Here is a 14,968-nt window from a genome sequence, read left to right as displayed (position 1 = left end):
TTGCTGAGGTTGGACACCAATATACTCTGAACTAAAAGATAAGTGTTCATGCCTTTATATTATAGTTTGAAGACCTTATTTACTAAGTCACTTTATAACACACTTGAAATTCAAAGTAATCATGTGGAAAGGTAGTTTTTCTGTTTACCTTGTTTTGTGAGTTAACATCCAATAAGCAATTCAAGTTTCTAAGAAGCATATTATAGGCAGTATTGAATTAAAACTTTGCTTCATAAAATGTTTTTCATTGTTAGGTTGCAGACAGATGAAGAACGAGAAAAAAATGGATCAGAGGAAGATGATGATGAGAAGCCAGGGAAACGTGTCATAGGACCAAGAAAGAAATTCCACTGGGATGACACCATTAGGTAAGATTTAACCAAAGCCTTTGCTTTTAACTAAATAGATAATGCAGGAGTAAGGTATCTTATAAAAACAATGTACAGTAAATGGAAGACTAGATTGGAAGCAACCAAAGATTAATATTTAGGAAAATTTTATACAAGAGAAGATTGATTCGATCCAAATATTTTTAGAGTGCTATCACTTTTATTTTCATACAGTGCTTTTTATAAGCTAGTTTTTTAGTTATTAAGTCATATACTGGTTTCAGAAGGTGAAGGACTTAATATATTCATGTAATCAGTTATCTTTCTTACCAGTAATCCTGTATCGTAATTAAGGGTTTAGTTAGGACTCCCCCTTTCAATCTTTGGTGCCTAGATTAAAGGTACCAAAGGAAATTGTTTCATTTGAGGATTTGGCTATAGTGCAGTGAAGGATGTATGTTAGAAATTATTATCTTCATATCATCTTCTGAATTCTTCAGATAATATTCTTTACTATTGCTGTCAGATTTGTGGGCTTTTTAAAAAATCTGTTTCAAGCTTAATTTTCTACAATTTTGCAGTCATGTTTATATATAAATATATATCTTTAATCTGTTTAGAACTTTGTTATGTAACCTCGTTGAGATCAAGTTGGGATGCTATGAGTTAGAGCCAAATAAAAGCCAGTCTGCTGAGGATTATCTTAAATCCTTTATGGAGACAGAGGTAAAACCTTTGTGGCCTAAGGGCTGGATGCAGGCAAGGTAAGAAATAAGACATCCTAGATTTTATATTACTTCTTATTGCTATTATTAAAGATACATATATACACACACACACATATATGACATTTGCTAAAAACCTAATGTGTTTAACATTCTATGCAGTTATCTCAGATGATCTCTGCTTCAAAAACTTCAAGCACTTAAAAGACTAAACAATTTGTTACATGGAAATAGAGATATAGAAATATGCATAAAGGTGATTTTTTTTAACCAATCACTGTTTCTTTTTTGCACCTGAATTTGTAGTAGAGAAAAATGGAAAGGGGAAGATGGTTATGAACTTTGGGAGAGTAATTTCATATGGATATTGTGAAGATAAGGAACTGAATGCAAGATTTAGAGTCACAGCCTTAGGTTTTATTGAAAGTAGTCAAATGTGGAATGGTATCTCAGGAACTATGAATAGCCCAACTTAAAGTGTAAATAGTTAAGTAAAGAATTCATTAAAATTAATAGACTTGACTATTCCAACCCATCGTCTTAAAGAGTTGCATCTTAAATCAATAGATGTCTTCTATTTAAATAGAGGTGATATAAAAACTCCTCATAAAATAGATTATTGAATTTACTGTACCATTATGACTTTTACTTGGTAAATAAGCAAATAATTTAACTTGTTGAAAATCAAATGCTTAAAATTGTAAAGTAATTATGTTATTTATCTGCCATTAAAAAAAAAATGGTGTCCTTTTAATTTTTCCAGAATGCTTTTTAAGGAAAGCCGGAGAGTACACAATCATCTTACTTCTGCTCCGTGAGTAAATGCAGACTCCAGATTTCTTCATTTATTTTTATTCACATTATATGCTTTAGTAAAAAAAGTATCATTTATTAAATGCTAGGTGAAATCAGACTTAAACATACATTTGGACAATCTCCATGTTACCACCACTGCCTTTAAAAAAAAAAAATTGTTTGTACTGTTGACTATGTAGACCTCAGAATGCACTTACCCATTCCACAGTTCTCAGGCTAGTCTCCAAAACCCTGAATCCGTAACGTAACATGTATTGGCCTGAGATCTGGTGGTAAGGAGCCGTGCAAACAGGAAGGCTCTCGTGTTTCCTTAGTTCCTAGGCCTCTGCCCTTCAGTGCTTTTGTGTCCTTTTTCTTCTCTTAATGACCATCTATGTAAGTAACCTATAGTGCTTTCCAAGACAGTTCTACATCCATACTTACACCTCCTTGCCTTGTAAAGGGTTTTATTCCACAAAATTAATATACTCTTCATGTCCTTCCTTCTGTTCAAAACTGGTATTTCCTTAGTGATGTGATTACTAAAGAAGGTCTCTTCTCCTCCTGACAGGTAGTAGAAAGGCAAGATTTTTCTTTGGTTACATTTTTTAGGTGAATACTGGTTGACTCAAGAATTTTTTTTTTTTTTTAACCTACAACTTAGGGCTAATTCTCTGTAGCCTAGAAGTATATTATTAAGGGGTTAATAAAGTATAAAAATTAGTAAGTCACTCTGCGAAGTGATCTGGTTAGCATCTGTGTAGCATTACAAAATTCCCCCTCTCCTTGTATATACTTAATAATAGATGGAATTTTTTACAGTTCTTAGGAAGGACAGTTTGTTAGTATACCATCAGAGATGTCTTGAGTTGGTTATGGTTTTCAGTTCTTACTATTCTTGTTTTTTGAGTATAAGTTTGGAATAATTTGGTTTCATATACAGAGGGTGCCCAAAAAATGTATGCACATTTTAAGAAAGGAAAAAAACTGTATTAAAATTGTAATGTTCAATAACAAAATATAACTACAAGTCATGTGTATGCATTTTTTGGGCACCCCGAGTATTATAGGTTTACTTTGTTGCACATGGCTTAGGGGCAGGGAATACATACATACATATATAATTTTTTAAAATATGTATTTGTGTCAATACTGTTTCTGGCCCTTAATTTCCCTATATGTCTAAAATCACATAGACATTACAATTCAAGTATAAATAATTCATTCTTTTAATTCCAAAGCAGGTGTTTACGTAGATCCTCTCCTGCAGGGTTTTTGTTTCTTTTTTTTACAGTTTCATTATTATAACTAATTTTGTGTTTTGTTTTGTCCCAGAAAGTAGGAATTTATGAGGTAGGTGGGACTGGAAGTCTTTTGTCCAAGTAGTCATTATCAAACAAAAACAAAAACAAAAAAACTTTGAAAATTACTGTTGCCTTAATGAAGTTGTAGATTGGCAGTTTTAATCAAGATACTTGTTAATTTAGTTCAAGACATTTAACTTAGTGAAATAGAAATATTCAGACAATGTGAGGTATTTTAGCTTGTCAACCCTTTAATTACTCAACAAACATTTGAGTACTTTCTCGTACTGTGGCATTCATAAGATTCTTTTAACTTCCAACAATTTCACACTGGTTTCCAAAGGTTCGAAGATTCCATGGTATTTCTCCTTGCCTTTATTTCTGTCATTTTTAGATTTTTATTTGAATTTTTATATTAAAAACAATTTTCTTTAAAAATTTGAGAAATTTTTCCCCTCTTCTTCTGCCCCCCCACCCCAACTCCGGTTCAAGCGTTGTTTCTGAGTCTAGTTGTGTAGGACACAGCTCCCTGGCCCATGGTGGTATTAGGAGCCTTGCGCTCCCCGCGGCTGAGGCTGTCAGTCGCCGGTCATCGGTCGGCCACTCACAGCAGTTCACGGCAGCTCTCGCCGGCTGCTGGCCACTCATGCTGGCTACTGGCCGCTCCTGGCAGCACACAGTAGCCCAGGGCAGCACAGCAGCCTGCTGCAGCTCACGCCGAGCTCCGGCTGCTCACAGCAGCACAGCTCCAGGCAGAGCTATTGGTCACAATCTTAGCTGTAGAGGGTGCAGCTCACTGGCCCATGTGGGAATTGAACCAGCGACCTCAGCGTTAGGAACACGGCACTCCAACCACCTGAGCCACCCGGCTGGCCCAAGTTTGAGAAATTTTTATTTTGTTTTTTAAATATTATTTTATTTACAACTTTTTGGCATGAATTAATTTGAGCTTGAAGTTTCTTAAAGCTCTGTTTTCTTATAATTATAAATTCTTACCAGTTCTTTGAAGTGAATCTCCTTATGCAGCTTTGTTAGCCTATTTTGAGTTATTTTTATTTTACTTTGAATATTTACATTTAATTTTTTTCGAACAACTTTATTATCTACATTTCCTATTTTACTAATGGTTTAGCCTTTGTTCTAGTTAATCAAAATTGGGGGAAATGTTGCTGTACATTCAGTGTAAATTCAGCACTTATATACAGTTCCTCCCTTCAATGTGCTGTCCAGATAGCAGAAGAAATTATTTACCCATGTAATTACAAGATTATATGTTATAATTTCCTAATGAGTGACTTAACTGCTACTGAAATGGCCTCTTTTTTAATCTTTAGGGCAAAGAAAAAAGTGATTCCTCCACCTAAACCCAAAGTGAAGGTAAGTATTGAACCAAATCTTTCATTAGTCATAATGGTGAATGTTGAAAGGCATTCTTAAGATGAAAAGGACGTGGTATTCAGCATAGATCGACATGTACCATACTCTTAAGATGTGTGCTTTCAAACTTTGTAAAAATCCTAGAACCATTGTATTTGGGAGAATAGATGACTGTGTAGCAGTGAGAAATTTGCATATATTAGTTACACTGTAAGGCTTAACACTACTTAGAACTGCTGGATAAAATATAACAGATACCCTTTAAAAGCATAGCTGACATTGCAATATGTAAGAGAAATCCTAAAGTCCCAAACAAAGAATTAGCTGCCATAGTGTTAATCTGCTACTGAAATTTTGGTTGCCTTTAGTGGCATTTGCTGGTTTCTATACATGACCTTATGATTTACTTTTAAATTTCTTCTCAGAGTGCAGCAGATTGGGTTTTCTTGGGCTAATACAGATTGAGAATTAGAATGAAACTGTGCATAAACGTGGGACCCTCAAAGGATAACATCCCTAGTAAGACAAAGGACTAGAAAAGAAAGCCACTCACTAACAGAAATGTTAAGAAACTTGTGTGTCTTTGCCTGGGTTCTGGATTAGGAGAAGATAATCCTCCCTGAGAATTTCCCTCAGTTTAGTTTAATTTATTCTACCTCTGTGATCTGGGAAAACCTCAAGCTGAGAAGATAACCTGAAGTTTTTAGATTAGTATTAACCCAGAGCAACTGGCAAATCAAATTCTCTCTGGAAAAACACACCACCATCCCAGGCCTCAACAGCTTATCACAGATACAATGTGTCAAACATGAGCTTACACTCTGAAAATACAGAATCTGTGAGGAAATACATTACTATGAGTGAGTCAGCAGAAACAACAGAATTAGATCCCTAAAAGGACAAGTGATCGAATTATTGGGTTTAGAACATAAAGTAATTTCACTTAAATTTTTAAAAATAATTTAACGAAATAGAAGAAGGGATTAAAAGTATCCTATCAAAATAGATAAGTAGAGTTAAGAAAGAACCAAGTGTAACCTTTAGAGGTGAAAACTAATCACTTGAAATTAAAATTGTAATGAAAGCCCACCCTCTTAAGTTTTAGACTTTTCTCATAACCTTCCTCTCTTTGAATAGATGAGTTTCTTTGCTTATGAGGTTATGGCTAGAAAGTCAAAATATTTGTTGCTCTCTGACTGTCTTAACTTTTAATTTCAGAGGCTCTTTGAATACAGAGTAAACAGTCCTCTCAGTAACCTTTGTCTTCTAATCCAAATAATATTCAGCCAATATTTTATTAAATTTGTTAAGTTCATGCTTTGTATTGATACTTTATTTTTAAACTCCTAATACCCTCCATTAAGGGTTGGTTAAATTTTGATACCTCTATTCAAACATATGATAAATTTTTCAGGATTCTAATAAATGGATGTGTTAGTATAGGGGAATTACCTGTTTTGTTGCTTTGTGATTAAATTACTTTTTACTTTTTCTCAAAATGGAAAAACTATATTGCTGATTTGGTTTTTCCCCATCGTACCACTCCTCAAATACCTACTTTAATTGGAGAGGTAATATAAGGAAACACAGTGAAAAGAAAATGCAAACAATACAGAAAAATAAGAAGGATAAAAGTAAAAATACCCAGAAATTTCTGCTCACTCAGAGAAAAAAGCTCAACTTCCTGGTACACATCTGCCTTCTCTCCTTCTGCATCTCTGTCCCTTCTTCTCCTCCTTCCATCCATCTATCCAACCATTCATTTATTCAGATTGAATTAACATTGCATATTAATGGATTAACCTACTTTTGTGAGTGAAATACATGTCCTGAACAATTTTCTCTGCCAATGTAAATCTGCACTGTACTCTCTCAGGTGGATTTAATGTTTTCTTATAAAGAAAAAATTTTTCATAAACTTAAAACAGCAATTTTATACTGGTAACGCTACCAGTATTATTCTGATACACTCCCTCAGTCTCAGTTTCTCTACTTTTTCTAATAATGGAATTTTTACTAATTATGTAATTGGATGGCATGTCAAAGCAAACATGTCTCATCTGCATTACCCATTCATCCTAGCAGACAATTTTAACCTTAATGTAGTTATACTGCAGACTTTAATCAGGGCTTTTAGAATAGAAGCTTAGAAAAATTGTAACAGCATCTTAACAGCTTGTTTACTGTAGTACCTTAGAAGGTAATGGTAAAGACCCTTCCTCCCCATTCTTTCCCCACTATGGCTAAGGTAAGTGCTGTGGTTGTATAAATCCATATTGTAATACAAGACTTTGGCTTTGGGTTTACTTGGGTTTGTTTGTTTGTTGAAACAAATTGAAGAAACGTTTGACATTTTTATGTAATAGTTTTATTTCTTCTTACTCTTAAAAAATGATAAGTAGTACTTTTTAATTCTTTTGCTCTTTGAATATATTAAACTGTGCTCAGATTCTCTTACCTTTTTTTTTGAATTTTAAGAAAGTTAATTTTTTGTGTGAAAACAAGAACTATTCTCTGAAGTAGTCATAGTTTTAATTCCTAATTCCCTTCTTTTCTTAGCGCAGTGCCTTGTTCATAGTGGACACTTAGTAAATATATGTTGAAAAAAATACAAATGACTTCTTCGATAATGAATAGAAAACATGATTTAAGTATAATTGGATTGAATTATCTGGCAGTTTGATGTATCAGTGTCTCTATATAATGGCTATGGGTAGCCACAGGACAGGGCATACAAAGAGGTAGAAATGCAAGAAAGCAGAAAGTGAGAGCCAGTATCCTAGCAAACCATACTACACAAGAGGGGTAGAGACTTAAGATAAAGACAGAATTCCTCCTAGGTGCAAGGTGAATAAAAAGAGAATTGTCTCTGAACGAATGTATTTGGAATAATACCTGAAGATTTGACAGAGGAGGGCGGGGGAGGGGAGTTTCATCAACAGTGTGACGTGTGTGCCTGTTCCTTCAGCTCGGTTTGAAGCCTGCTTAGAATGGCTTGCTAAGGTATGCAGCTGTGTGCAACATATCAGATAGTTAGGCTTATGAGGACAATTCGTTCTGGAGCTCTAGCCTTTCAAAAATTATTTTGGTTTTCACAGTCTCTAAAGAAGTGTTCCAGTAGCGTTTTAATCATTATGAGAATTTCTTAGTCCTTTAAAAATAGTACTTTATAATTTTGTATTAATCATTTTACTTTTTTCCTAATATAATGCTGTTTATGCTAGGAGTGTAGTCCAAAAAAGGACCAGAAAACTCCTGCATCCTTGGTGGCCTCCGTTGGTGGTCCTTCAGCAAGCTCTAGCACATCTGTCGTGGCCTCCACCAGTTCTACACCAGCCCAGGAGACGATCTGCCTTGATGACTCACTAGACGAAGACCTTTCTTTCCATCCACCTGCACTTGATCTTGTTTCGGAAGCTTTAGCTGCTATCAACAATGGGAACAAGGGCCCTCCAGCTGGCTCAAGGATAAACATGCCAACTGCAAAGCCTCGTCCAGGACTGAGGGAAGAAAAATTAGCAAGTATCATGAGTAAGCTGCCACTGGCTACTCCCAAAAAACTAGATTCTACTCAGACTGCACATTCATCAAGTCTTATTGCTGGTCACACCGGGCCGGTACCAAAGAAACCCCAGGATTTAGCTCATACTGGCATCTCGTCGGGCCTTATTGCCGGGTCTTCAATTCAGAACCCTAAAGTTTCCTTAGAACCTTTGCCAGCCAGGCTCCTTCAACAAGGACTCCAGAGGTCAAGCCAGATCCACGCTTCCTCTTCACAGACCCATGTCTCCTCTTCCTCCCAAGCCCAAGTTGCTGCCTCCTCTCATGCTCTGGGAACATCCGAGGCCCAAGATGCTTCTTCGTTAACACAAGTAACAAAGGTGCACCAGCATTCAGCTGTCCAACAAAATTACGTGACTCCATTACAAGCAACCATTAGTAAATCACAGACCAACCCAGTGGTGAAATTAAGTAATAATCCCCAGCTTTCCTGTTCATCGTCACTTACTAAGAATTCAGATAAGACACTTATGTACCGCCTTCCCATCTCTACTCCCTCACTTGGAAATGGTTCTCAAGGGTCCCACTCCCTGGTTTCTAGGACAGTACCTAGCACCACTACCTCCAGTAACTATTTAGCCAAGGCTATGGTGTCACAAATCTCCACGCAGGGTTTCAAATCTCCCTTCTCAATGGCTGCATCCCCAAAACTTGCCGCTTCCCCCAAGCCTGCCACATCTCCTAAACCCTTGCCCTCACCTAAGCCTTCTGCCTCGCCCAAGCCCTCTCTGTCAGCTAAGCCTTCAGTATCAACTAAACTGATTTCTAAATCCAACCCAACTCCCAAGCCTACTGTATCCCCAAGTTCTTCCAGTCCAAATGCACTAGTAGCCCAGAGTAGCCACTCCAGCAGTAACAACCCCGTCCATAAACAGCCCAGTGGAATAAACATCAGCAGACAGTCTCCGACCTTGAATTTATTGCCCTCTAATCGCACTTCAGGCCTTCCGTCTACAAAAAATCTTCAGGCCTCTTCAAAGCTACCAAACTCATCCACTGGAACTGTTGGGAAGAATAGCTTGAGTGGACTTGCAATGAATGTACCTGCCAGTAGAGGTAGCAACCTTAACTCAAGCGGAGCTAATAGGACTAGTCTATCTGGGGGAACAGGAAGTGGAACACAGGGTGCTACTAAACCGTTGTCTACTCCACATAGACCATCCTCTGCCTCAGGGTCTTCAGTGGTAACAGCCAGTGTGCAGGTATGTATGTTACATACATTCATATGATAAAATGTAAGATTTGTAATCTTGTGAGTCCATTTAATAACATTATAATATATAGCTTGCTTATTAAATAGCTTATAGCTTTTTTTAGTGAAGTATCACATGCTTTCAGAATTTTTGAAGGACATAACTAAATGCATATTTAAAACTATTTTATTAAAGTCCAGACAAGGGAGTAACTTACAAATTTAATATACCTTCACTTCTCTCTTCCCCACCCTAGTACGCTTTCTACGGCCAGCTTTCTTAATTTTTTTTAGTTAAATTTATACATTCATATTATTTTTCCTTTAACCATTTGTCTTTTTTAATCAAATTTTTATTTTGCATGAATTTTGCCAATACTCATATATAGTTCTCTATGTCAAATTAGTATCAGTAATCCTTTTATACCACAGTTTCCCCTTTGTGAGTTTTTAATTGAAATTTCTCTCTCAGTTAACAGGAGTGCCTCACTCAAGGAGTCTTTTCAAGAAGGCTAATGTGAAAGCTGTTTTACCTTAGCTCTTGCATACCTGGTCGTTTCTGTGCTGTCACACTTAATAGACTTCTTGGGTCACTAATAAGTGTCTCACTCCAAATTTTGTAAATACCACTCAACTGACCCTTGCTTTGTAACTTAGGATTATAGAGAAGTCTGAGGCCATTCTGAGTTTTTGTTCCTTTATCAGTAATGTGTTTTCTCTGTCTAAATGCTAGTAAGATTTTCTCTTTTTTCGTTGAAATGCAAGTGTTTCCAGAATTTGGCTAGATTTATCTCGTTTTCATTAATTTTGTGCCTAGAACATGGTAACATATTTCAGTTTCAGACCTGCCTGTTTTTTCAGCTCAAAAATATTTCCTTCTATTATGTGTCTGATTATTATTTCTGATCCTTTTGGCACAGGATTTTTGAGAACTCTTTATTACTCATATATTTCGTCTCTGCCTTCCATACCATTTTCTCTGTTACTGTTTTCATCTTTCTGCCACTTCTTTCTATTCTGAGACTTTCTCAGGTTTGTCCTTCACATTAACTGTTTTGGTTTCTTTAATGTTCTTTTTATTTTATTTTTTTTTCTTTCCTCCTGAAAAGTAATACATGTTCACTGTAGGCAAATTCAAAAAGAAAATAAAAATCACCAATTTAGTCCACCACGATGTATATTTTCCTGGTATTTTTTTAGACTCTTTAAGAAAGTATATTTTATATAATACTTTGTTTCATAACAAGATTTTTTAAATTAATAATTTATGATGTGTTCTTAGTTTCTTAAATATTCTTTGAAAATGACATTGGTTTATCAAATTCTGTTGTCTAAGACTTTGTACTGCTTCCTGTTTATGTGGAGTAAGAATATTTAATGAAAGAATTTTTCCCTTGGTGTTCGTAGAGGTTCTCTGCTATTCATTACAAACTCAGCATTAGTATTCAATATACAATTAAAACCCAAATCATCACCATGCCATTACCGTAGGCTTAGAAATGAATTAATTCCAGACTTCTAATATAGAACAAAATTCAATTAACTAATACTTTATTAATTGAAATCTAGGATTAACTTATGTTTTATCTTACATAGATAATGTTATATACTTTACTTTGATCAGAACTTCGAAAAATAACAAAAAACAAATAAACTGATTAGGGATTGTATGTTAAAATTTAAGTTACAACTAAGATCTGAGAGTTAGTCCACCTTCCTGTTTGTATTACCTTTATTAAAATGTTGACTATTTTTTTAAATTAATCTTTACTTAGATCAAAGGAATATGTAAGAAGATTATAACAGAAATGGCAGTTCCTGCCCCATATCCTCCTTACTAGTGTCAACTACTTTGAACTCTTAGCTTTTTTCTGTGTTTTTAAATAATAAGAATAAATGGAAGACTCTTAATTTATTCATTTTAGTATTGTCTTTAACTTCTCATTATGATAAGTAAGGCTTTTAGCGCTCTTATATTTTTTCCATTTTCCTGAAAGAGTAAAATTACAAATTTTGGTTAAATCCATGACTGTGTACAATATTATCTCTGTGGAGCTAAATCTTGTACACTATAGTTTCATTTGCTTTCTTACCAATTTTTGGCTTTTTCCTGGCGTTAAAAAATATGTTTTTTTTCACTTGCTTCATTTTCTTTCTTTGTCTTTTGTTATCTCTAGACTCTATCAGTCTTCTTTTTTTCCTCCAGAAAGCTTCCTGTATTTGATCATTTATCCCAAAAGAACCCACATACTTGGTATGCAAGTTGTTTACCATTCAATTTGTCTGCATGAATTTACACAGCAAAATTTGTGTTTCTAAAAAGTACACCCTCCTGGTTTTCTTCCTCTCCATAATGGCATTATAATTTGGAGACCTTAGTTAGTGTTCCTGCCTTCATATCGGATCCTTTTTGTTCTGTCTTACTGGTCTGGCTGAAGGAAAGGCCAGTAATTGAATAAGGGTGTTTCTAACTTCTGGTGAACCTAAAGTTTTTTTTGGGTTTTGTTTTGTTTTTTTGTTTTTTAACATACCATCTCACTGAAATCTTACCAGCTACCTAGTGGCCTGTAGATCCTGTCTCTAGCAGTCCAGTAACTAAAAACTGATTTCCTGTCTATTCCTGCGAAACATTCAGCTCCTGTCTGAAAGACGTCTTTAGCTTTCTACTCATTTGTGACAGATCCTGAGTTTAACAGAAGTTACAATCTTTCTGGGTTCAGATTATTACCTCTACCTGCTTTCTATTTAATAACATTCCACTCAAGGTGTTCCTCTTCTTTCTTGCCTTTCAACTTACTGATTTTCTGTTTTCTGTGATCCTTGTCTTTGCCACTTTGTAAGTCCCAAAATAATTCATTTATTAAACAAATGTTTATTAAGTGTTTGATATGTGCCAGGCACTCTTCTAGGTGCTGGGGAAATAGGGTGAACCCATAGTCAAGATTCCTCCTCTCGTGGAGCATATATTCCAGATAGGAAGATAAGCAAAACACAAATTTTAAGAATATGTTAAGTGCTATGAAAAAATAAAATGGAATAATATGATAATAGAGTTTGATTGTTGCTAACATAGATAAGGGAGTCGGGAAAGGCCTCTGTGAGGAGGCAACATTTAAGCTAAGAACTGAATGAGCAGGAGCAGCCGTTTGGAAATCAGATGGAACAAACAGTCCAGGCAAGAGGCCTGGTGGGTGTGAAGACGCTGCGACAGGAAAGAGCCTGACTTGTAGACTTGCATGACTAGACTAGGGAGAGAGGTGGTGAGGAGGTTGGAGCCAAACCAGGTGTGTGACGGAGGGCCTTGTGAGATTTTATTCCGTGCGCAGTGGGAAGCTGTTGGAGAGCCTTCTACAGGGGAGGGGCATGGTCTGATTGGTATTTCAAAGGATCACTCATATTGTAGAGAAAGGGGGGGTCAGGTGCACTCACCAAAATGAAACACATGGTTAAAAAAAATGTAATGCCCACCACAGGAAGAGCAAGGTTTCCCTTCATATTTTTGATATTCCCTTCATATTTATGAAGGTTTCCCTTCATAAATGAAATGTGGAGGTCATAGAAAGTATTTTTGATAATGGGGCATTATCCTGAGCTATTGCCTACTTCATGTTGACAACTTCTCCTGTATGTTTCTGAATAATATCAATGGTGGGATACCCCTCTTTTGAAAGGTCTTTATCTTCTAGGAGAGAGAAACTTAAAAATGCCAATGTGACATTTAGATAATCTGATGTTTCGTTTTAGTTTTATAAACAAAATTAGATATAGAAGTATTTTGAGAGTACAAAATATTAGACATTTATGGCATGGCACCATTTTTTATTGCTGATACTCAGTTACTTAATTTTGGAAGTTGCCCTATTACATTTTCCATCTATTTTAATGCTTAAATTAGCCTCCTGCAGAAAAGCTTGAGTTCTCCGTATTAGCAGTATTTAATGTTTCTCACCGGGGGCTCCATTTGGGCTCACTGCCTTGGAGTGTGTCTCATGTTACCCTGAGACTACAGTAGAGTTATGATCAAAAAGAAGAAAGCACTCTTGTTAATTCTTAAATTGGTGCAGGATCCTTTCTATCCAAATTACGTCAAAGCATTATTTTTAACTTCGTAATTCTTTCCTTAATGCACCCATTTTGTATATCATGATTGGCACAATAGAAAGATGAAACTAAGAAAGTAGTCAAGTCCAAGCATAAAGTGATAAAGATTTGTGCTTAAGTGTTAGAGGAAGTTGTGATAAAAAAATAAAAAAAAGAAAGAAAGAAAGAAAGACTGTGTGTTGCCCATGAGCTCGCCTTATCCTTCACTTTATGCCTAAAAACGATGGTTTCAAGCCTGAGTGGTGGGCAAGACTGAGACTATTGGTGATAGCAGTCGGCACTGCAGGAGATGATGAGCTCAGTTGTGGAAATGCCAGATTTTGAGTGAAATTCTTCACTGAACTTCTAGATGTACAGCATTGAAACTGAGATGAGAGGGTAGAACTACAGATGTAAATTTGAGAGTTTAAAAACAAAGGAGATAATGAAAGGGGAGGCTATTGGAGAGCGTGGCAAAGCCAGAAAAGAAAGCTTCTTGAAGGTGTTCTGCAGTTTCTGTGCAGCAGTGGCATGGACCACTAGATGTATAAGTATACGTAATGTGGCGTATATGTACGGGCAGATCACCTACATTGTTCTCATACACGAGCTAAGAAACGAAATGATCGACCCTTTATTAATCAGTAATGTTACTGGTAGAATAATCAACACATAAAATAAACCTGATACTAGGTAACATATAAAATTTTTGGCCGGGGAAATTTATAATTGGTAAAATAAGGCTACAAAAGAAAACTCACAGTTGCAGAAACTATAATAGATCATATCGGATACTGAGAAAAATTTATTGTAATCTGTTGATAAGTGCACATAGAGAAGAAATAAGTCAAAATGGGAAAAATTCTTTAACTGCGGTATAGAAAATTGTTCAAAGAGTTAAATTAGCTTTATGAAGTATATTTAATTAATTTCTCAATAAAAGTTCATCAATGTGAGCATATTTCTGATTTAAGTGTTTTTATTCATAAACATAGCATTAAAGCCCAGGTTGGGGAGTGTCACAACACCCTCTAATTTACCTTTTACTTTAGGGAGTCTGAGTTCAGAAAAATACCAGCCTGTAGGGATTAAAGAGAGACTAAAGTGGAAAACAGAGGCTATCATTCATTAAGTTTGATAATAAAAGGAATACAGGTAAGTCAGGCTGTTTCTAGGGGTTGAGGAAGAGCCAGGAATAACTGTGGTTGTAAAAAGAGGTGAGAGGTCTCTGTTTATGAGAAGGCAGAGGAAACGTGGAAAACGTGCAGTACTACTAAATACTTGGACCAGAAAGTTCTGCATAGGTGGGAGTCATGACATAGGTCAGGTGGCTGGTTAACTTTTGGAGAAGAGGCAGGGCAGGCTGATGCTATGGCGGAACGTCCAGGATGGCCTCATCTCCGTAAGATGTTACGAGCAAAGGAACATATGTTGAGTTACCTGGCTCTGCGAGAGTAAGTGTGGAATAGCAGCTACAAGGATTGTAAGAGAAAGCGTGTAAGGCAAATAGTAAAAGCTGAGCATTTGCAGGGACCAAACTGAAATGCTATGGGATTAATTACTAGTGGCTCAGGTCTAGCAGCTAGGAGCAAAGGTGGAAATCTA

General features: G+C 36.0%; 1 protein-coding gene across 3 annotated transcripts in view; it reads left to right on the top strand.

Moving 5' to 3' along the window:
* Nucleotides 1-14,968, top strand: part of UBN2 (ubinuclein 2) — an 81,341-nt gene that overhangs the window by 41,213 nt on the left and 25,160 nt on the right. For 2 of the 3 annotated variants that reach the window (XM_019750359.2, XM_019750346.2), the window contains exons 10-14: nucleotides 255-368; nucleotides 950-1,093; nucleotides 1,818-1,868; nucleotides 4,488-4,530; nucleotides 7,755-9,293. In XM_019750359.2, the coding sequence (XP_019605918.1) occupies nucleotides 255-368; nucleotides 950-1,093; nucleotides 1,818-1,868; nucleotides 4,488-4,530; nucleotides 7,755-9,293 (1,891 nt within the window). Of the gene's footprint in view, nucleotides 1-254; nucleotides 369-949; nucleotides 1,094-1,817; nucleotides 1,869-4,487; nucleotides 4,531-7,754; nucleotides 9,294-9,755; nucleotides 14,325-14,968 lie in introns of those variants that run through there. The other variant, XM_019750352.2, reaches the window with a different exon arrangement.

The sequence above is a fragment of the Rhinolophus sinicus genome, linkage group LG11 (genome assembly GCF_036562045.2).
Source record: "Rhinolophus sinicus isolate RSC01 linkage group LG11, ASM3656204v1, whole genome shotgun sequence".
Lineage (NCBI taxonomy): Eukaryota > Metazoa > Chordata > Mammalia > Chiroptera > Rhinolophidae > Rhinolophus > Rhinolophus sinicus.
This window is presented reverse-complemented; position numbering and strand designations above follow the sequence as displayed.